The sequence below is a fragment of the Serinus canaria genome, chromosome 14 (genome assembly GCF_022539315.1).
Source record: "Serinus canaria isolate serCan28SL12 chromosome 14, serCan2020, whole genome shotgun sequence".
In the NCBI taxonomy this organism is placed as follows: Eukaryota; Metazoa; Chordata; class Aves; order Passeriformes; family Fringillidae; genus Serinus; species Serinus canaria.
Genome location: NC_066328.1, coordinates 10,538,450 through 10,561,037, shown reverse-complemented (window position 1 = coordinate 10,561,037; position 22,588 = coordinate 10,538,450). Strand labels below are relative to the sequence as shown.

The 22,588-nt window shown below is 42.3% G+C and overlaps 1 protein-coding gene across 8 annotated transcripts in view; it reads left to right on the top strand.

Annotated features, from left to right (window-relative positions):
- The window catches only part of PDGFA (platelet derived growth factor subunit A), a 34,731-nt gene extending 17,942 nt beyond the window's left edge, over positions 1-16,789 (top strand). Inside the window, exons 5-8 of one of the 8 annotated variants that reach the window (XR_007778828.1) lie at positions 340-466; positions 2,099-2,181; positions 3,182-3,295; positions 3,403-6,655. Coding sequence is in view for 4 of the 8 variants with exons in the window: in XM_050980065.1 (XP_050836022.1) it covers positions 340-466; positions 8,299-8,432 (261 nt within the window). In the remaining 4 variants the exon portion in view is untranslated. Of the gene's footprint in view, positions 1-339; positions 467-2,098; positions 2,182-3,181; positions 3,296-3,402; positions 6,656-8,298; positions 8,473-8,826 lie in introns of those variants that run through there. The other 7 variants (XR_007778829.1, XM_050980065.1, XM_050980066.1 and 4 more) reach the window with 7 other exon arrangements.
- The last annotated feature ends 5,799 nt before the right edge of the window (positions 16,790-22,588 follow it).

Here is a 22,588-nt window from a genome sequence, read left to right as displayed (position 1 = left end):
AAAGTGGCAGTTTACAAGAAAAACCACTGATTTGAATCTGTATAGAAGTTTATTGTGATACATGTGGAAACTGAGTTGCTTAAAACATCAAACCAAAATGAATGGGAAATTGTTTTATCTCTTGGGGGAAAATTGTTTCGAACTACTGAACTTGAATAAACAAATAGTCTGTGCAATAAATAGTTACACGATGCACAATTAAGATAAAAGATGATTAGTATGCTAACATTTTATATGGGTTTGGCTACATTAAAAATAGAGATATATAGTTATCTGTCTTCAGTTCTGAACTGTAACCATGTTGATGTGTCTCAGTACATACCTCATCGTATTTTATAGGTGGCAAAAGTGGAATATGTTAGAAAAAAGCCAAAATTAAAAGAAGTTCTGGTGAGATTAGAAGAGCATATGGAATGCACCTGTACATCATCAAATACTAATTCAGATTATAGAGAAGAAGAAACTGGTATGTTTTCCTTTTATTTTTGCATTAATGCTGATTTCATATGGACCTCATTTTTATATTAGTAAAGAACGTAAAACAAAGGTTGCTTACAGTGAACTGAGTAGAGAAGCTCCCAGTTACTTCTCTGTGTTGAAGATGCCAAATGAGGGCCAGTTTTTGTTTTATAAGGAGCTTGGATTTCAAATTTAATGTGTCTCACTTCTCATTAGGTTGGCCTTTAAATAAATACAAATGTCCAGTAGTGTTCAAGTCTTGCTTCACTAAGTTAAAGGTTGTCATGTTGTAGCTCGTGGATGAACTCTGTTACCTAATTTCTTTAGACTTTGTGGATAACACTGAGATTTACTTGACCTTGGGGAAAATATGAATGAAATTAATGTAAAGCACTTGGGAATAAATTCAGGATTCAGGGCTAAGGAGTTAGTTTGGCAACAACATTGCTCATTCCTGTTGTTTCGTTATGGATGTATACTCAAGAATTTGTCAGTTGTTGCATTAAACCTAAATTTGCCTTGTCAAGACAACCTTTGAGTTACAATGGGGAAAGATTTGTGGGGAAAAATTACTTCCAATCTGGCTTTCATAAAATCATTCTAAAATAATCTAAAATCATTGCCTCTAATCTACTTACTACAGTGCAATCAATGCAGAGCTCAGCACACTTATTCAGGAAACCCACTATGGTAAAAAGGACATTTCCTTTTCTCCTGACACTGCTTGAAGGCTGCTGAAAAAGTTTGTTTTGCACCTCTGCAGGGAATTTAAGGATGCAGTAGCACCAGCCCAAAATTAAAGAGTCAGTGAAGAGCAGGTAAACATAGGAGGAAAGCTGCCCAAAGGTGATAGATTTTGTAGGTCGCTGGGTGAGGAAGGGTTTTCCCTACTGGCTCCATCCAGCAGGGAGACATAAACCTGGTCCAAGCAAATGTAAACTTCAGTTGCTATGTACAGAGTGGAAGAGTTAGAACTTCTATAAAAGCAAAGTTAGACCTCTGCTGCAATTTTACTGGACATCAATTTACCATGAGAGCTGAGTATTTAGCTGAAACTAGGTGGAGTTATTGGACAAAACCACATATAAAGTGGCTATTTTGAATGTGGGTATGGTTTGATACATTTTCTATGTCTCCTGTTTTGAGAAAAAGTTTAATTAGATCAATTTCAGTTTTTCACATTGTCTTTGATTGCCATAGACTAAGCAGCTATGATTTTAAGATCAATTTTTTTGGTTTTGATATGTGTAAAAAATGGGGCAGAATTATCATGGAAAAATATGTATTTCTAGGATTTAATTACTGATAGGAGCAAAACTTGCACCCAGCAAGTGGATGGTGAGCTGAAAATAGCTCAACTCCAGAGCTGAAGGCAAATGTTGAGTACTGCATGGTAACAGTAATTATAGATGGATCCTGGGAATGACGTGGGCAATGCCAACTTCGTTTATTATTTCTTTACTTTTGTGTAATTACTCTGCAAACTCAATGTCAAATCAGACGTTATAAAGTTATTACTTGAATGCAAAGGATAATGAGATTTCTTTGAAATGTAAACGGTTTGAGTATTTATGACTTCAGTGTTACACGAAATGCATTACCTTAGGGCTTTTCACCAGCCCTGCCCTTATGTTAACAGGAAGGCCTAGGGAATCAGGTAAAAAACGGAAACGAAAAAAGTTAAAACCAACATAAAACCTACTGGAACTATTTGATATTCAGGTAGGACCTATATGCTGAACACCCTAATAGCACAAGTACTGGAAAACTTAATCAAATATCATCACTTCAACTTAATCACTGTTCAAAATCTTGACACTTGCTACCTCAAGGCTGCAAAGAGATTAGATTTGATTGGCTTTGATTATTCTACCTGCTGGTATTTTCCCTTTAAGCTCCACATCACCATCAGCATCTTACATTCTTGAGCTACTTCCTTTTCTTGCCTTTTTTATTTCTTTTTTATTGGAGGGTGCTAATACTTCAGCTTCTGAAATCTCAAGTTCCGTTGCCTCTGCTTGTGTTTCATTATTATTGATTTCTGAGGTCAAAGCATCACGTGATAATGCATGAATGAACTGCCAGGTTACAAATCGTTGTGTTCCCAGTCCTTGGCTGTGAAACATTCAGTGCACATACAGCAAATATTATTATTTGTGTGACCATCAAACCCATGTTCTGTCGTGAACTGGGGCTGGTTGCACATGCACCTGACACAGTCTGACGATCTGCTTACTTGAACAGAGAGATGCTAAGAAGTGCCTTTTTTTGTGTGTGTGTGTTGCAGAGTCCTGTGTTACTTACACCAGAAAATTAAGATCTTTATTTTTGGTCTGTTCAGTCTCAGTAGGATGATGATAGTCAGTCATCAAAATTTATGAGGTTTTCAGCGTAGTGAAAAACTAACACCCTCTCTGTGCAAAATGACTGCAATCCTTTGGCCAACATATTAGCAATGTATGATGATGGCGACACACATTCCAAATTAAATATGGAATTTCCATTTCTTAATGACTTGAAAGTATGTAAACTGCAGCACTTGCAACTGATTCTGGTATTTGGAGTGGGAATGATTTGGATTTTGCAGTGTCTGTGCCTAACGCCTGGATGATGGTGAATTTAATTTCAAGCCCCTGTTTTTGCACATGAACTCCCAGTGGCAGTTTTCATTTATACCAATGTATCATTTCTAAAGAATGCTAAACTTGATATCCTGTTTCAGATTAACAGGTATTTATTGGGAGTAGTATGATAGAAGCAAAGATTTTCTAAAATTCAACTTTAAAAGTGAGCATGTAAACTCAATCAAAACAGCATTTAGAACTTCTTGTCCCAGGTTAGTGACTCTTCATGCAGAACAGTTTTTTTTTTAAGTCATCTACTTCAAGGACAGGACCTTTGATTCTAATCATAGAGTTATTGTATCTTTTTTCTCTCCTGCAGATGTAAGGTGAAAATAAGCTAGAAAAAAAACTTCTCTCTGGGACATGGATGTACATGGTTTGTTACATTCCTGAACCTACTATGTATGGTGCTTATTGACTGTATACTTTATTTGTTCTCCTGTGTGAAAAAACTGGCTCAAAAGAACACTTAATGAGAACAAAGAGACAATGTACATTTGTTTAATGTGACATCAAAGCAAGTATTGTAGCACTCTGTGAAACAATAGGAAGCTTCCCTGTCCAAAAAAGAAAAAAAAAACACGAAAGAAAGAAAAACAGAAAAGAAAAAAAGACAGTTGAATGAATGGAGGATACCAAAAGAACTAAAAAACATGACAAAAATCTAAGTGAATAGTGGATTTCTGTCAGAGCAGTCAACGGTGCTTTACGTCAAGAAATGTGCCTGCGTTCTTGATGAAGATGGATGGACACTGGTGGACTTCAGGCACAAAAAAAGCAGGAATGTATGAAATGATCAAATGCCACGCAAACACTATAGAACAATACATCCTTGCTTGGTGGTGTTTTAAAAGTCTATACAAAAAAACCTTCTGGGGAGCCTTAAGTGGATTTTTTTTTTTTACACCATAAAGTGATTATTAAGTTTTCTTTTTACTCTTTGCCTAGCTTTTTATTATCTCTTGGACTACATTTGCCAATAACACATATAAAAGACTGGTATAACAATAAACAGAACACAAAACATTATGGTATTTCTCCTAGTGGGATGCAAACTAATGAGATGTATTAAAATAAAAATGGTATACCTATGCATAATTTTCTAGACGTTTCTTGGTTTATGTTCCCCAACCTCCCCCGTAATTTAAAGCATTACATAAAAGAAAAAAAATAAAAAGAGAAAAAAAAAAGAGAGATGTGCGTAAAAAAATCATAGGATATCCATGCAAAAATTCTTTTTTTTTTTTTCCTTAAGACTTATGCCAGTTGCCTACTAGTGATATTGTGTTAGCAATTGTCATTCTTATCAGTATACAGATACTTTTATTTCACATGTTGAAGCTGTGTGAAATGTACAAATTCTTGTATCTGCATTGTATAATGTCATGGTGGCATGGGAACTACCTTGCTGCAAATATTTGAACAAAACCTAAAATTCTTTATTTTTGGTAAAATGTTATGCTTTATGTGTATTCAACAGAAATATGTGTTTTTGTAAAGGTGAAGTTTGTATTTTTATCTAAAAATTAACAGTTTTATATACCTGAGAAAGCCTGCTATGTTTTCTTGAACCAAAAAAAAAAAAAAAAAGAAGAAAAAAAGAAAAAAAAAAGCATTTTGTGGTCATATTTTTGTAGTAGAATAGCCCAAATAACATCAAAATCTATTTTAACTATAGCAGGGCAGATAAAATACTCTGGCACCAGCTCCTTTATTTTCAAAGTGCCAAAGGATTAAATGTTCAGTTCCCCACAGATTGCAGTGGGAGCCACATGGATAAATCCTTCTGTACTGCTTTGGAAATTTAGGGCTGTGCCAGATATGACATGGCTACTCACTTGGCCAAAATCACTGCCCCACCCCAGTAGTTTGGATTATGTACCCTTTGTTTTATTTGGATTATTACATTGGATATGTAAAATGAACTACTGGATTCTTTTATTTGTGAAACATCTACAAAGAGATGAAAGAGTTTTCTTAGTTTGGAACAACAAAAAAGTTTGTCTCGAAGACAGTGTTTCCACTCAAATAAAAATATCTTCAAATGTGAATGAACTGCAGAACCTTCAAACAACAAAAGAGAGCAAGATTTTTAACCTTTCCATTTCTCTAAATATAGTTCAAACATTCCCCTCCTGTTCCTGTAGCTATGTCCAAATTCAACCAAACAAAGCAATGTTAGCTAACAGGCATTATTGGCTTCAGATGCTAATGCAGAGATAGAGTTAGTCACCGTTCTATTTTGTGATCATTTTCCCAGTGTATTTGTTGAGCACCAAAACTGGAAGTACATTTAACTAAGATTGTCTGTGCTTGTTTTCCACTAAGTGTACTGTTCACGATGTTATGCACATGAATGTATGTGTCTGCGTTTAAAAAAGTGTATAAAATGTAATTTATATATTTATGTTTCAGTGGGATGCCAATAATGTTGCTCCGTTCCTTTTTTTTTTTAAATTTTTTTTTGTCTAAAAGCTATCTAATGAAAGAAAAAGAAAAAAACCAAACATATATCCATTAAAATCATGTAGATGAAAAGCATTATGTGACCCACTCAGACACTGTGCAGGTATGAAAGGATGTCAAAGTCACTTCAGTGGAATAGTTTGCAAAACAACTCTTGGAAAGAGTCCTGTGGTTGGACTTGCATGAGAAGGTTGTGTTTGGGTTTGTGGGCCAGCTCTTTGGGAGTGACTCCCCTGGGTATCCTGGAGCTCTGATTTACATCACGAGGGAGTCTGGCCTTGTAGCAAAGTCTTGAAAACAAAGCAAACCGAGAGGTTTTGTTGGTGCCAGCAAATAAACGTGTTATGCCAAATTCAGCACACCAGGAGAGAGTGAAGACTGAAAGGGGACTTTTCCAATAGCTGTTTGTTTGAGACTTGTAGTCTTGAGTTAATTTTGTTACGAGGAATGAAACGCACGAGTCTTGTTATCAAGCACAGTGTTCATACAGCATGCGGCAGAAAACACAAAAATCTCAGGGCTATGTTCTCAGTTACTATAAATTGGCAAATGTTTCTGACTGCAGATGGCCCCAAGCTAATTTACATCAGATGAGGATGCAGTCCATGGCTGTTAACTTGTGAGGAGTAGTGTCACGACACGAGCATCACTTCCTATAGTCCAGCTGAGTTCTCACTCGCCAGCCTTGGGACCGTGGTGGGTTGTGGGATTAGTCCTCCTTCAAAGTGGCAGATACAACCAGAAGGAACAGTGACACTAAAGGTTGTGACATGGGAGTCATTAATTCAAAGTTAAGTTGGACATTTCAAGGGCCATATCCTCAGCTGGTGTAAATCACCATGGCTCCGTTGCCTGCGATGGAGCTGTACCAGCTTACACCACTTGAGGGGCTGGTCCCTCATTCTTGCTCATCCCTTCCACTCCTCAGTCCCGCAGGGATCTCAGATTGTCGTGTATGGTTAATGTAATCCTGTGTTCTCTACTACTTAAGCACAATAAGTGAATATAAGAATGAGTGTCAGACTTAACTTTGAATGTCCAAGCTCTGAAATGGTTTGTTTCACCATTGTGGCTGTAAATTAAACAGTTCTCTGTGCATTCGTGAATGCCGTGTCATATCTTCTTCTGCTGTCTGCTGGAGGTGGACTCCCTCTGGACTTCTCATGTGCTGCATTTGGAGTGTTGCAGGGAAAGGTGTGAGCAGTTGGAGCCACAATTGATGCACAGCTGTGTTATTTGTGGGGTGGGGGGTGAGTAGAAGGCTTAATGGATCCAAGGGTGGCGATTGTCAAAAGTTGCACTTCTGTGCAATGCTTAACACCTTGTTGGTTTTGTCCTTCCACATTGTAGGCAGCAGTTTGGGGATGAAATGTTTTTCTGTTTTATGTTCAGCACTCATTTCCTCTGTCCAGGGATCCAGAACTTCTTGGTCTGATGATGTCTTTTTCTGAGATCTTGTCTGATCAGAAAGGACATACAGAGAGGACTGCCCAAACCCAATCTCAGCATTACAATATGATGCATGGTCACTAATTCTTTAGTCAGTTCATTACATTGAATTCAGTGCTTTGTCTTTCCAGACCTGTCCTTCAGTTGATTTTGTTGAGTGAAACCAGGGATTGTGTGCCAGTTTGCTTTCCTTTTCTCCTGTCCTCTGTCCTGCCTGGTCTGTGCTTTGTTAAGCAGACTGCAGCCAGTTGCTGCTCTCCCAGGTTCCCAGGTAGCTCCCGCACTTTGGGTGTAGGCTTTTTACTCCTTTAAACAGCATCCTTCATCCAATGGGCTTCGACATTCCACTTGCCTGTTCTCCTTAGGTCCATATTGCCTTTCTGGGGGCTGTTTTCCAGCTATTCTCTGCCTGACTTTTCCATCCCTCTTGTTTCTGTCTCTCAGAAATGATTTTCCCTTCCTAAGATGTGTCTCATATCTGTTTTCTCTCCTCCTGCCTGACAGAACAGCCTTTGATCTGGTGGTCTCCAAATCAGTTGGTTTATGTGCCCTGAGATCCTCTCTCCCAGACCCACAGGCCCATAACTTACCCCTGACATAAAAGGCAAATGCTTTAGAGAAAAAGATTCATCTTTGCATTTGGAAAAATACTGTTGAAGGCTCTTTGCTAAAGCGCTGTCCAATTCCAGCAGCAGTGTGATGCTGGAAAAGTGGCATTGAAGCTGTTCCAGGCATCTGACAGTTTAATTAGGATCAGTGGCCCCGTTTAGGTTTTAATTTGAATGTTTCAGATTTTATTTTGAAGTTTCAAAACTACCTCAGATTTGCGTGCTCATATTTTACTATAATTGAAGGAAATCATGTTTGTAGGCCCCTCTCATGGCTTTGAAAATGTTCTGGGTAGTTATCTGACCCTCAGTTGGGCTGGAAATCATGGTTGCTCTAAGACAGACACCCTGTAGAGGTTTGCAATGAAAAAATTTCCTTGGTGTTTCTAATACACAGTTTGTACTGCTGGCAGATCTCAGAGTCAGGTCAACTCATACAAATCCCATTTAAATTTCCTTTAATTCCAAGTACAAAGCCTATCAGTGTTGCATTTCTCAAAAATCAGCCAATGTTTTGTGTCTATTTCTCAATTTAATTATTGTCTGTGCTCCCACATTTTATTAGCAAGGCATAATTCCATGTCTGAGCTTTTCTGTGCTGCTCTTTGCTGTAGCATCTCTGTGGCACAGCCTTGAGCTGGTTTGTATCCCTATGTCCTCTGAAATAAAGAACTATTGTTATCCCATTTTAGGAGAGACCGAGGCATGGAGAAAAGCCTGTGCAAGGTCATACAGCAAGGCTGTGGCAGAACCAGGGAGAGGACTCAGATCTGAGTGCTCATCCAGTGCCCTAAATCACACGACCATCTTCCCTTTCCAAGAATGAATCCTTGCACCCTTAGAGCTAAATACTGAAAAGATTGAGGGTAAGTCATTTTGCCTAATTACTGTGCATTGGATACATGATCAAAAGCCACTGCCATATTGTCAGAGAATGTAGTGATTGATGAAAATCCATCTTTCTGCCCATGCAATTATGCAGCCTTTTATCCTATCATGAGCCAGTCATTTCCTGCTTCTCTTAGGAGTCAGCCTTTCATGACTTACAGTCAAAATTATGCACATAGAACAGGACTTAGATTTTATGGGAATTTACAAAAATTCAGTAGACAATTTTCATTCTCTTTCAGTTCAGTGTCATTCCTTCCTTTTATGGTGTGGGTAACTTTTCCATGGGGAACTGTTTTTATCATGGGCTCAATCTGAATTTTTTTTCCCAGGCCCTAACATGGAAAAAACACTTTAAGAGATGCCTGTGTTTGCTCATCTTCAAACTGGTGCCTGAGCATGCTCCTAGGTTTGGACAAACATCCCATTGACCTCAGGCAAATGGAGCAGAGTTGATGCTTTATTTTTTAATTAGTGTGTGCCTTCCTGACACAGGATCCCAGCTGTGGGCTGGGGGTCTTTGTGCTCTCAGAGTGTTGAAGTATTTTGTAAGCAACCTCAAAGATGAAGTAACAAAACTTGTATATACAACTAGGAAAACAGCTGGGAGTGTGCCACTCTTGCTCCCATGGAGGTTGCCATTTTGAATTACATATTTGTTATTTTTGGGGAAAATATTTTCTTGGCATTTGTGGATTCAGGACTGCAGTCTCTAATGCCAGTGAGCCCATTTCAGGTGATCTGTTTGGGTACCTCAGGATATAGCTTGAAAACTCACAGTTGTGCTGATAACAGACAAATTTGAGATGGGAGAAATTATCGAGAGCAAATTTCATGTGAAATTTGGCAACTTTTGGTTAAAAAAAAAAAAAAAGAAGAATTAGAAAGGTAGAATAAACAAGACCAAAGGCTTGATCACTCTTTTTTCAGTTGTAGCATGCCACCTGTCCCTTTAGTCATTCTAATTACTTGCTGCATCAGGCTAAAGTATGTGCTGAAGTAGCTCAGAATCACTACAACATGTGAAAAGTTAGGACTGGTTCTTGCTGAACTGCTGCCTATTACCATGGCATATGACTGTGAGGTGGGGCCCACAATCACAGTTGTAAATCAAAGAACAAGTCATAGGTTAGGTTCTGTTTTCCTTAGATATTGTCTCTAAGTTTGTTTTCTCTATGCTGGTCTCGAGTGATGTTTGGTGAGCTTTCCAATTAGGTGGAAAGGCATGAGTACCTCTTTCCCAGCCTTAAGGCAAGAAAGTGCTAACTCTTAGTCTAGCTCATAATCAATGGATGAAATTCTGGGAGCATCCTGGTGATAGAATTTCTGTCACTTGCAGATTTCTTGTCACTTTTTTCCAGGGTTACTTCTTCCCATAGAGAGGAATCAAATCATTTATATGTTTGACCTACTAACAGGCCACTAAATCTGACTTGGTTTGAGTTTTGAGCAGCTTAAGAATTTCTGTTTGGAGTTATCCTTGTGTATGCCAGATGTCTCCCATATTCTTAGATAAAATACACAAAAAAGGCACACTTGAGTGCTTCATTAGAAAAGAAGTGATGGGCTGGAGTAGTCCCTGAAACCAGCAAATAAGGAGCCAAGTTTGTGACAAGTGTTACACACATCTTCAGATCAGACCTGGTGTTTTGGCCTCTGTGTACTATCCTTGGTCTTGCATAATGAAGGCAACTGGGTTTACTGTCCAGCTTTGAATTCAGAGAAGCTGTTAAATCAGGTGTGCAAAAAGCAGAAGCACACAGAGATGCAGTTGAGCCTATAGTGCTTGAAATCCCCAGGGATTTTGAAAACATCTTCATTCTTGAAAGCAATCACAAATAAGTAGGAGAAAATAATTTTAAACACTTCTGAAAATCCCACCCTGGTTTATTTGGCAGGTGAAAAAAGGATCCAGAAGAGATACTCCTTATAAGGATCATTCAGTGTCAAAGTATATGTTCGTAGAGAAGGCTCATGCTTAAATCTTTCAGCAGTTAATTATCATCTTTACAGACCATAATACTGGAATACTTCACTTATCAATGCATCAGGGCTTGGATGAACTTTGAGACGCATGAAAACAAGACACTCCTTAGGCCTGTGGTAGTTCTGTGTTCTGGTAACTGATCAACCAATTACATAATTGGTCAGGTCTCTGCCTTGCAGGAGCAGATACAACTCCACTGACTTCTCTGGAGGTGACAGTTACCTGAGAACTGACCCGAAACTCCTGCCACGAAGCAGATAAAGGCTTCATATTTTGCTGTTTTAGTGTTGTTGTAAAAATAGACTCATTTCCTGGAGCAGTTAGAACAAGAAAATAGGGAAAAGCAATTTCCCACAGAGACTTTTCCCTGCTGGAATTCACTGAGGACCCCGGATATGAACATGCCCTGATAGAAAACATAAAACAACAGCTTTGTTTAGGGAAGCCTCTGACCTGTCAAAAATGCAGAGCATTTCTTACCAGACTTTTCCTTGGCAATTAGTGGGTAGAATTACTCACAGAAATTGTTTTGTTTGCTCACAAGGGGAGAAGTAAGACATAAATTCAAGATAGCCCCTCTGACCACAAGAAAGACTCTGTTCACAGAGGGCCTATGGGTGAAGTGCTGTGTGGCCTCAGCTCCCTTTGGGGATGAACTCAAACTTTCAGACCTCAGTGAAATATGAAGGATCCCTCCAGACTTGCTAGATATCCCTTGCTGGAATTTTTTCAGCAGTCTAAGGGATTTGGACATCCACTTTTAATTCATTTTTATGTAACTTTCAAGAAACCTTTGCTGGCTTCAGAACATCTCTGTTCTGAAGAGAGACTAATTTTGACCCAACAATATCACTGTGACTTCTGCCTTCCATCTCTAGGCAGCAGCACTCAAACCTTGGGTTTCAGACACTTCAGATGGGGAGCCCCCTTCACTCCAGCCATGCTTCACCTTTCCTTGGCACTTTGGCTCTACGTGCATTTTCTGTACGAAGGAGGTGCTGGTTTAACCTGAAGACCAGGGAAGTTTCAAAAGGCCAGATTTCACCTCTGGGTCCTGCTCAGCTGCTGGTGGAGTCTGCGTGGGGCCAGAGGAGGAGCAGAGAGGGAGGAGAGGTGCTCCAGCACTTCCAGTGTGGGTGAGGGCTGAGGGCTCTGTGCTCACACACTCGGAAGTGAGGACAATTCTTGGCCCAAACTCACCCACTGTAAAGCATTCTGCTCAGAGGTCTCCTTGGAGCCAGGAAGCTACTCAGAAACCTGCCCAAGATCTGAATTCCCCTTGACTGCAGGGGGTTTCCACAGCAAAAGTGACAGAAGCAATTTATCCCACATAGAGTGGTTTCTCCAACAGGCCGTGTAGGAGTCGGACAGGTTGGTGCTCAGCTGGTGTACTTCACTGATTGCCCCAAATTCTGCTTTTAAGTCAAAGTTTAACTCTTCTAGGACATGTTTCTTGTAGAGGTGCTTCAGAAGAGCTTGCCTAGCTTGTAGCCATTTGTTGTGAAGAGCCTCTGGCCCATCCAGAGTGGTCGGGCTATGCCTGCTTAGCTAAAGGGTTTTGGGACCTTGCAGCTGGGGTGAGTGAGAGCAAATGTTTCCCATTAGCTCTCTGCATCCCCTAGGTTGTGATTCATCAAGGGAGACAGTGCAAAGCTGAACTTGGGGCAGGAGAGGTGTTTCTTTGAAGTTACTTGTGCTTAGAGCTGGCTTGCTGAGCTGAGGCCCTGAGGAGCCCACCGTGCTGACACAGTGCAGTTTAGTCTTTTCCTCCTAAGCATTGTCCAGAGTGATGCGAGTTTCAGAACCTTTCAATAAACCATTCCATAGGAAATGGAGTGGAGGGAAAGCTTTAACTATTCAGTGTTTTTCTACCAGTAAGCTCAGGAACACTGGAGAGCCCAGAGCTAAGCTTGCCCTCTCTGGGCCTTCCCCTTCCTTAGTTTCTTTGGAATGTTTCTTTTCAAAGGCAAGTGGGGAAAAAAAAAATCTTAAAATGGGACATTAAAAAGGTGGAGAATTAAGCAGATCATATCATCTTGATTCCTTTATCTCACTTAATTAAGGACAAGTTTGCCAATAGTGATCTGGTATTTCCTAAAACAAGCATATATGAAGAACACTTTGAGGAACTTCAAAAGAATTTTCAGGCTAGATCAGGAAAAGATAAAAACAGAAGTGAAAACTTCTAATACACTTTATATTTCAGTACTTACAGGAAGTACATTGTTGCATAGGATACTAATGAATTTTGCAGGAGGAGGTTTCCAAAAGAAAAATGGAATGGCACCTTCTCTATCTTAGAGAAAAGGTCTGAGGGCTTTTGCAATTATGACAGATATGCAGTGGATTTGTATGGTCATATCACCTGGAGAGAGTCTATCTCTGGCAAAAGGCTATTTGGAGTTTCAAGTGTGTACACTATTGAATTTCTGTAGCAACTTCCTGGTCTAGCTGTGAAAAGTGATAAAGGAAATGGTAAAAGTCTATCTTGCTTTCAGTTGCCCTGTTCTACACCCCAGAGGGCAGAAATGCTGCCCTGTGTGCAGCTGGGTGCAGGAAGCTTGGCAGGAGCACACTGGTGTGGCTAAGGATGAACACATAAAGTTGGTGCTGATGTTCCCAACCTGATAGTGAGGCCAGAAAAGAGAAAATAGCAACATGGATACTTCAATACACCAGTGACACTTGTCTGGAAAAATTATTACTTGGCAGGGTGTTAATTAACTCAAGTGAAGAAGTAATTCTAAAATCCTGATTTTGGAATCCCGGAGAGTTAATGCTCTCAGAAAAGATGTGATAAAGGATTGCTTCACATTTGTAAAGAAATCCTAGGTAACAGGCAACAGTTTTGTACTGTTTGAAGAGTTCTGTGGTGTCAGCAGAGTCCTCTGTGGTCCCTTGAGAGTGGAGGGTTTGTGCCCCAGGCTCAGCTCAAGTGTTCAGGTCCAGGTATGAACATATTTTAGGCAGCAAGACATTTCCATCAGGACTGAAGCACACAGACATTTTTTTCTTGTGTACAGGCAAGATATTTAAATATGGGGTGAGTTGCTCTTTGTATCTTCAGGGCCCCAGATCCTTCTAAGCCTGTGGACACTAGAAGGCTCTCTGACTGAAAATCCAGAGGCCTTTGCCCTTGTGAAAGTTTCTACTCTTGCTTGGAAGTAAGATTTGGACTCCTGAATTACAAACATGCTTTTGCAATTGTATATCTGTCTTTCTGCTTCTTTATAAATCAACCTGCTTGGTCTGAACTGAATGTTTAAATAATAAACAGCTAAAAGACTCTCTGATGGCTTCTTTCTGAGTGTTTCCCTTAGGGAGCCCTTGGGATCACATGGCATCTGCCCTGACCTTAAGAACCTGCTTTCTGGGGGCTTTTTTCAATGCTAACAAACCTCACATTTTAACTAGCTGTTAAATAAGCCAGTCAGTGGTAACTATTCAGGACAGGGATTAGGAGAGTATTCTTGCTGGCATACAAGATGGCTCTGTCCATGTGCTGGCCAGGGATGAAGGGCTGGAAAACTGTGTGGTGGAAGAGACTATTAATGTGATTTTCCACAACTTTCCTTGCAGCTGCATTTTTGAGAGGAGAGAGAGAGAGATGGCTAGGCTTGCAGTAACATGTTGTGCCGTCATAAATGCTACAGCCACCATCTGTTTCCAGCCCACGACTTGAAAGAAAACTGAGCAGTAATCTCATAATTCACATGAGTGTTTTACACTTGTGAACCCTTCCCAACCTTTGTCTAATAATGAGGGGAGTGCATGGTGCTAAGTTTTGTATTTTTCCTGTACGTATTAGTGTTTATTTGTATGTCTTCTCCTGTTTTGTTGTTTTGTGGGTTTTTAAAAAAAAAAAAAAATCACTGGGAGGAAAATCAGACCAGTTCCACAGTCAAAAGAAACATAATAAAGGCAAAATCCCAATTCCATTGATCTTGCTGGCAAAATTCTCCAGGAGGAGGTGCATTTAACATTCCTCAGAGTGTCTGTCTTGGTTACTTGTTGATGAAAAGAAAGAGAGACATTAGAAAGGGAAGAGCCAGGTTGCTGAACTGCCCTTTCCCTGCAGAAGCAGAACTGCTACAAGAGCTGGACATGTGCATTTTAAACTGAACCATCAGGCAGGATGGTGATGGTAGGTTGGATTTTAATGAAAACAGATTCTTCTGCTAATCTTTGCTTGGGGCTGGCCCTGGGCAGGATTAAGGATCCCACCTGCTGTGCCAAAGACTCGCTCAGGTTGGGGCTGCTGGTGGGTGGGAAGAACACAAACATCTGAGAGTGGCTCTGCTGAGCGATCCCAGTCTGTCCTGGTGCAGAGCCCTCAGGGAAGCCAAAGAGTTGAGATCATTTAGTTGATGGAAATACTGCTCCCCTCCAGCCTGCAAAGCACGGCTGAGCATCATTAAGGATTTCTTTCTGGCTGCTCTTCGAAACCAAGGGCTGCTCTGTCTCCGGGCCTCCTCTCACCTTTGGACCCAATTTGCACACCTCCTCCTGCCACAGCAGAATGAACTCCTGCTCTCCTCTGGCCTTAGGAACAATGGCTTTCATCATCTCTACCAGACTGCAGAGCAGTTCAAGGATGAAAGGGCTTCTCATTTCATATATCCCACTGCTGCTAGAGCTATAAATCATCGATGGACTGAATTTATAGCCAACTGCTACTGCAAGCGAAATTTATTTTGTGTTGTCATATGTATGGTCAAACTGTCCAAGAAGTTGCCAAACAAAGAACTGAGCTGCTGCTGCTGAGCGACCCATTCAATCTATTCTCATTTTATTTAAAAATAATAAATAACTGTCAATCAAAGGAACTTATTTTGACATGTGCTACCTGCTGGGTGATCTGCAGTATCTCCAGGATGTCTGTAAGTGGAAGATAGCTGCTAGCTGTTGCCAGGTCCAGCAGATATGACATGAAGTTCCACCAAGAAAAGGTTTATGGGCTCAATAGGGTTGGGGACAGGTTAAGGGACACCTCCCTTTTTAGCATTAAAAATTAAAAATTTTGCTCCTCTGAGAGTGTTTGGTCAGGTAGCCCAGGGGTCACAGTGACTTCTGCTTGAATCAGTGACAAATCTCCATTGACCTGTACAGAGCAGTGGCCCTTCTTCTGTCTCCCAGTTTGCCGACAGGAGGATTGCTGGTGGGTCTCTGGGGTCTGGAAAGCTGGCCTGTGCCTATTTTGGTGCCTTGTGATGGCGACGAGCTAAAAATGAGAGAGTAGAAACTCTTCAAGCTGCTGGGGCCTGAATCACATATTTCTGTACGATTTACTTAGAGAGCCAAAAAGCCTGGGAGGTTATTTTTGTGTTTTACCCAGGCTCATTAATTAGCTGGGGGTGTTGGGAGCTGTCATATTGAGCAGCCTTTCCCTGCTCACTCCTGTTGTCCTGCTGGATTCAATCCCTGCAGCCTCCCACCCCACTGTCTGTAGTTTATGGCCACATCTGGAGTGTCTCCCTGCACACGTGCTGGCAGGAACCTCCTCCCTGCTGGCACACACGTCATGGCTTTTGGGGTCTGTGGAGTTAGAGTCACCCTTCCCAACACTTGTTTTTCCATGAGAGGGAAAGAGAGAAGGGGTATGGGAAGGGCAGTGGCAGGGAAGGCCTCTGACACGAAATTCCCAGGAACAGGATTTGCACATTTTATGACCGTTCAGATGGAAATGCAATGGAGCTGAATTATTCCTCCTTAATCCTGCTTTCTCACTTTCCTCCCAGCAGCCTCTTCCCCTGCAGTTTAGGTAATACAGAAGCTTATAAACAAATCCCACCGCGTGAAAAATAGCAAAGGGGGGGAAAAAAGGGGACCTGGGTTAGGGCTGTGATGGATAGACAGGTGGAAGGCAGGCACCAGAAGGGAGGATGAATGGTAAAAGCCTTTGATGGAAACACTAAAGAGCTATTGAAAATCCAAGGGGTGGGGGGAGGGAGGAGAAAGAATAGCAGGAGGAGGGAAAGCAAGGGAGTCGTGCCCCCGTCCCCCCTCCCTCTTTCTCAGGATGTTGAAAGTATTTGTCCTTCGTTACAAAATGATTGAACTGCCGCCAGGCCAGGCCACCCTTCCAGCCATTGCACTGGGAAACTGGCACTTCTGAAAGCCTCGTCGCCTCTCAAATTTTATAGCTTTCCCTTTTTGTGGGAGTTCTTGTGTTGTGCTATTTGCAGGATTGTTTTCAGATTTGCCCGCGTATCAAAGAAACTATGTTTTGTTTTTGTTGCTCTGACAAACACAGAATCCAGGTAATGAAAAGAAAAATAAAAAAAAAATAAAGACACATTTTTATCAGAAAACAAATCTGTCTGCCTTTTATTGAGTCAGAATTTCATGAATTTGGTATTCATGGCGTGAATTTGGTTTACTTCTAGTGCTTTTTGAAGGAGAAATTTCATCCTACAAATAGAGCTTCTGCTTTACTAATGTCTCTGTGTGCACAAAAGTGGTTCTGTGCAAAAGTGGAAGCCTGTTCTTCAGAGTCAGAGTAGTGAGGATGACCCTGTTGTATCATAATTAAAATGGATTTTGCATCACGCACATGTAGACAGCAGGGGGAAAAAATAATCTTTCCCCATTTCAGACTGGTTCCTGAAGCTCTGCAATGTCTTTGACCTGCAGGATCTACAGATGGAAAGAGCTGTTGAAGATCTGAGTACGAGACTGTCCCTGCTGCCAGAGGCTGTATTTGTACCATGTATTTATATGAGTATGTATTTTTATAAGCCTGATCCTCAGAAAGGACTGGAGCCGTGTGTGTTCTTAATTAGATTTGGAGGTCTGTAGATGCAGCATCCACCCAGATTCTTGTTAACCAGGGGAGGACCTCGGGCTGTGAGGTCTGCCCAGTGCCACTCATGTGTCAGAGAGGTCAAGGAGCTGGTGGTGCCCTGGCCAGGGGGTGACCAGGGCTGGTGCCTGCTCTGTGTGTGGGGGGAGTGCTTGTCCTGCTGTCCCATCGTCTGCATCACCCTCACTGCAGCCCCAAGGGCACTTCTCTGAGTACACAGGGCAGACAGGCAGCTGTCTGTTGCCTCCAGGATTAGATCCTGGGATTAGGTCTCTGATGGGCCATGCCATATAATCAAAATAGTCCTGGAGGAGCAGAGAGGCAATGTGCCACCCATACACAGCTGAATACCAGGGGGCTGTGCTTGCTCACAAACACACTGCAGCTGAAAGCAAATCTCTCCACTAACATTAATTTACAGCAGCAATTTCCACCTAAACATCTCCAGTGCCTGGCTATATTCATGAGTCTGCAGTGCCCTGAGAGGTAGCACTGCCTTTGTCCCCAATTCCAACAGAGCAGAAAGGGTAAGTGGTTGGCTCAAGGTTAGGTGGGAGTCACTGGAGATGGTGCTCCACACTCCTGCCTTCAAAGAAATTTGCTGTGGTGACCAAAGCAAACAGCCCCTGCTGTTACCACGCTGGATGTGGCGTGTCACTCGCACTTTGTATCTGAGATGCTGTGTCTGGGCAGGTATCACTGTCCTTGTGAAACCAACTTTTAGTTCTGGAGCGTGGGTGAACACTTGTCATCATGCCAGGATGACACAAAGTCTAGAAATTATGATGGCAATTCAGGTCATGGGATGAAGGGGGAAAAATGCTGTCTCAGAAGTGTCCCCGTCTGGTGTCACTGCTGGTGATTATTTAAGATGCAGGACATGACTGTGGCAAAGATCAGGTTGTAGCTGATATGAATCATGCCTTGAAATAACACTTTCCTTCTTACATTGTGAAAATTACAGCAGTATGGGAAGTGAGGGAAAATGGGATTTCCCTGGAGGTTAAAGATTTTCCTTTAATCAGCTTTCATAATGTTAATTAAACTTTTGGAACAATGGCTGAGTCCTGGGATCCGCCCGCTCTTGCATAACTATCTCACAATGCTGATTTCACTTTCATGTTTATTTGCCAGCACGATTCCAAGTGAGAGCTGAGCAAGATCTCCACACCAAGGAGCTCCTTGGGGGTTTGGGAGAACTCCCCTCCCTCTCTTACCTCTCCTGGGGAGAGAAGGCTCCAGCTCTCCTCTCCCAAGGAGGAGCAGCCTAGAGGGATCAAAGCACTTTGTCTGTCATCATCACCCCATCTGCAAACGGGGCTAATAAAAACTTACTGGTCTTTAGAGGCTGGTGCATATAAATATATACCCACCCATGTGGAGAAAAGGGTGTGTTTATAGAGATCAGTACATGGATACATCTATTCCGGGTAGGTACGATGGATTACAGTGCCACTTGTTCCCTGAATTTTTCCCTCTTTCTGTAGCATAGTTGCTATGTGCCCATGGGAGCCATGGCCCCTGGTCCTTTCAGCAATGGGCTTAATATAACCTGGTCTCACATCACACACACACACACACAGAGAAAATGTGGGGAATGGTTCACAGGCAGGGCATGACATTGATCACACCAGCCCCATGGGAATGGGAGCTGTGCTGGGCACATTTCCTGGGCCTCTTGGTGCCAGACTGGGGCATCTCTCCCACTGGTCAGAGATGTGTTGGTGAGCCCCAGAGCTGGACTGGTGATGTCTCAGAGCAGCCACCAGCCACACAGGTGCAGGGGGTGCACACACATCCAAAGCCACAGCCCGGCCACTTTGTTCTTCAAGTTAGAAAGGACTTGCTTCAGAAATAAGGTATGAAAATGTACAAATGTCAGACACTATCAGGAAAAGAAAAGGAACCTATTATATTTTAGGTCAAAGAGTTATCTAGCTCAAGATTTTTAAATATGTGCAAAATGCAGTTTGTGCAGAAGGGCCATTAATCAGCCTCTGGAAGAACTGCCTTTTCTGCCTATTTTTAAGCTGCAAAGACAAAAACAGAAAGCGGGGAGTGCAGGGGCAGCTCCATTTTCCCACTGTACAGAGCAGGAGGGCACCTCTATCTGTGCAGTCTCCTGCTTCCCTGGCAACATGTTCACATCTCTGCAAAAGCTGTTGGAATACGCCGAGCCACGCAAGCTACACAGGGCACTTTCCCTGTTGACACACGCCTTTGTCTGCTCAGAGGAGGTGCTCTGTAAACACCGGGGCTGGACGGTTTTTATGTGACTTATTCCTGACTCATTGGTTCTAAATTAGTAGCCCCAAGGCACATACCTTTCCTACCATCAGGGGAGGGATTGCCTCTTCTCCCCACCTTTGGGAACTTTAACCTGCTGGGATCACAAACTGTAGGAAATCTCAGAGGCGAAGTCCCAGGTACTGCCAGCAGTAAAACCCGGAGTAAACAGATTAGATGTGTTTGAAAGACATTTCAAGGGAGCTTGGGCTATCTGGCTCAGCTTCCCTACACCACCAGCAAGATTATTTCAGGACTTATTTTGATGGCATGAAGGCTTCTTCCTTAATACAGGAATTGGCTGTGTAATTTCTATATATATACATATATATTTATCTTGTTTTCCTCTTTGGCAGTGAGGAATTGAAACTTCTTCTCCACACCCCTTTGATTAGCACAGGAGTGGCAGGAGGGATTTTTCCTCTCTTAGTCATTCTGGGCAACCTTTGAGCCCAGGTTTTCCACCCTGTTCCCATTAGGAAGCTGCAGAGGCCACGCGAGTGAGTTCCTGGCCAGCTGGGAGCTGTCAGCTGCCTTCAAAGCCCTGGCCAGCCCTGCTGTGATAAATCCATGGTGAGGTGTGTAATGCACATGGTATCAGCCCCAGATCCCACACAGTTCCTGTCCCAACAGGGATGAAAGCTTTTTTGAGAACTGGAGTACAAAAGGGGAAAACCTATTTCTTGGAGTTTTGAGTCAGTTTATGGAGCAGTCAAGAGTGTTAGTGTTGGGTCCTGCTTGGTTTTAACAGAACTGGTTGTAGCCTCTCACAGGAGTGAGGTGAGAAAGCCCTAAAAACTGAGCTGGTCCTTCCCAAATCCTCCCTTGCAGATGGCAAAGTACATTGTTGATTTACAGAAAAAAGAAATGCAGAATCCACTCTAGACATTTTGGGCTGAGACAAATGAAGATTTTGTTTTTGTTTTGTGATTCTGGCTTTGGCATCACCTTTCCAGTTCTCTTTTGTTTGGTCTCTCAGTGATTCATCTCTCCATTTCACTTCTCTTTTGTTTGTTCCATAATTGCTGGCTTAACCTGGAGGCATGAGGCTTCCTTGTGGAAACATCACCAGGCTGTCAGTCAGCCACGGGGAGGTGGTACAGCTGGTACAGTCCTTCCTCCCTCTCAGGAGTGAGTGAATCATCCCTTGAATATGCAATATCATCCAGGACAGAAGCCAGGATTCTCAACAGGCACATGAATTCGAGCATCTCTGGAAACATTATTTCCACATTTTGGGCAGACTAAGAGACAGTAAGTAAATAAGCAAGCTGTGGCATTTGCAATCTCTTGTAGTTTTATTTAAAGTGACTGCCTGTGCTCGAAATGCTTATGTGGGTATTAAAAACACAGAGAGAAAAGTGTGTATCCTTGATCTGATACTGCCCAAGGCAGCTTCAGGGCATGGCCCATTTAATGCCATTGAGCAGTCCATTGAACAGTTAAGAACCCACCAGAAACAGTAACTGCCTGCTTTCCTCATGAACACTCACAAGAACCAACACATCCAAACCCTCTGTGTTGCTGGCCTCTGGATTTCTCCTTTGGAACTGTGTCCATGCTCCTGCAGGGAGTTGTTTCCCACTGCCCTCGCACAGGAGCAGGCAAAGGCACATGGGCTCCTTCCCTCAGCTGGGATCTTGGTCAAAAGTGTCTCCCCTCCAAGGAAAAGACCAATTTCCATGTTTATCTGGGCTGTAGGTGGGCTGTAGGCAGAGAATCAGGGAATATTCCCTGCATCAGCAGGTAGCCCATGACACAGCATTTCCCAGGATCAACTGGTTTTCCTGAGCTCTTGTGTGGTGTGCTCATGAATCCAATAAAAGTGCCCTGAACCTACAATGAGATTTCACTGCTGAATGTGTGAGAGATCCATGGGAAAAGAACAGTGCTCTGACTGAGCTGGGAAACACTGGCCAGGAGAGCTGTGATACAGTTTTCTCTACTCTTATTAATACCAGGAGCTAAGACTTTTTCTGCTTCGCTTTCGTGCCAAGGTCATAGCTATGTGTTAACCTTCATCAGTCCTTCTGATGATAACAGTGAAAGCAAAATACCATTAAAATTATCTTTCTATATGTTTAAACCACTCTGGCACTTCTCCAGGCAGTGTTTGTGCCCCTGTTTATGCTGCAGACCCTGGTGACCCTGGAATACTTTTATTTACGACAGCATAAGCATCATTTCCATGGCAACATGCTTTTCAAGCTGCAGATTGGGGATTGCAATTTCCTGAGCAATAGAAGAAGCAATGGTGGATTTTTTTCTTCTTAATCAGCTAGTAGCAACTTTCATGTGCAAAACAACCAGCCACGACAAATCAGTTAAAAGCTACATTATCATCAAGGCAATTTAAAAGCTCAGCATGGTTAGCCTAAAAATGAAAGAGAGTTAGATCCAGTTGTTTAATGGAAATTGAGATGGTGAGATGATATCCTCACTGCTGCTCTGGTAAATTGGCTTCAATGTGCTCTGCAATGCTGCCTAATGAGGAGCAGAGCAGTTCCCTTACTGCAGTGACACATTATTTACAGGAAGACTAGGACAGTTCTAATGCTATATGGCTTCAGACAATGCTTTCCCATATTGGAGGAGATGACAAAGCCTGTTTGAAAACAGTCCAAACTATCAACAAAGGAATGTTACTAACAGGGATGTTGGTTAGCAGCTCATGTGAAACTTGGTGCTCTTGGTGCTCTCTGCCTTCAGAGAGCTCTGGGGTGGAGCTGCTCCCTGGGGTGGAACAGCCTCCTGTGCACACAGAGGTGCCAGCACAGCCCTGGGGACAGAAATGCAGAATTGAGATGGGGAAACATCATTTTAGCAGTGCCACAGCACTGCTTCCCTCCCCAGAATGAGTCTTCAACAGCAGGTAAGTGTGGTCACCCCACCAATAGCATTACTGAGGGCAGAAAGATGCAATGATGTGCCCAAGGCTGCCATGGCTGACAGTCAGAGGTGCTCCCTGGTGTCCAGGACACCATCCTGTCTACCAGGGGCTGTGACCCATCCATCAGAG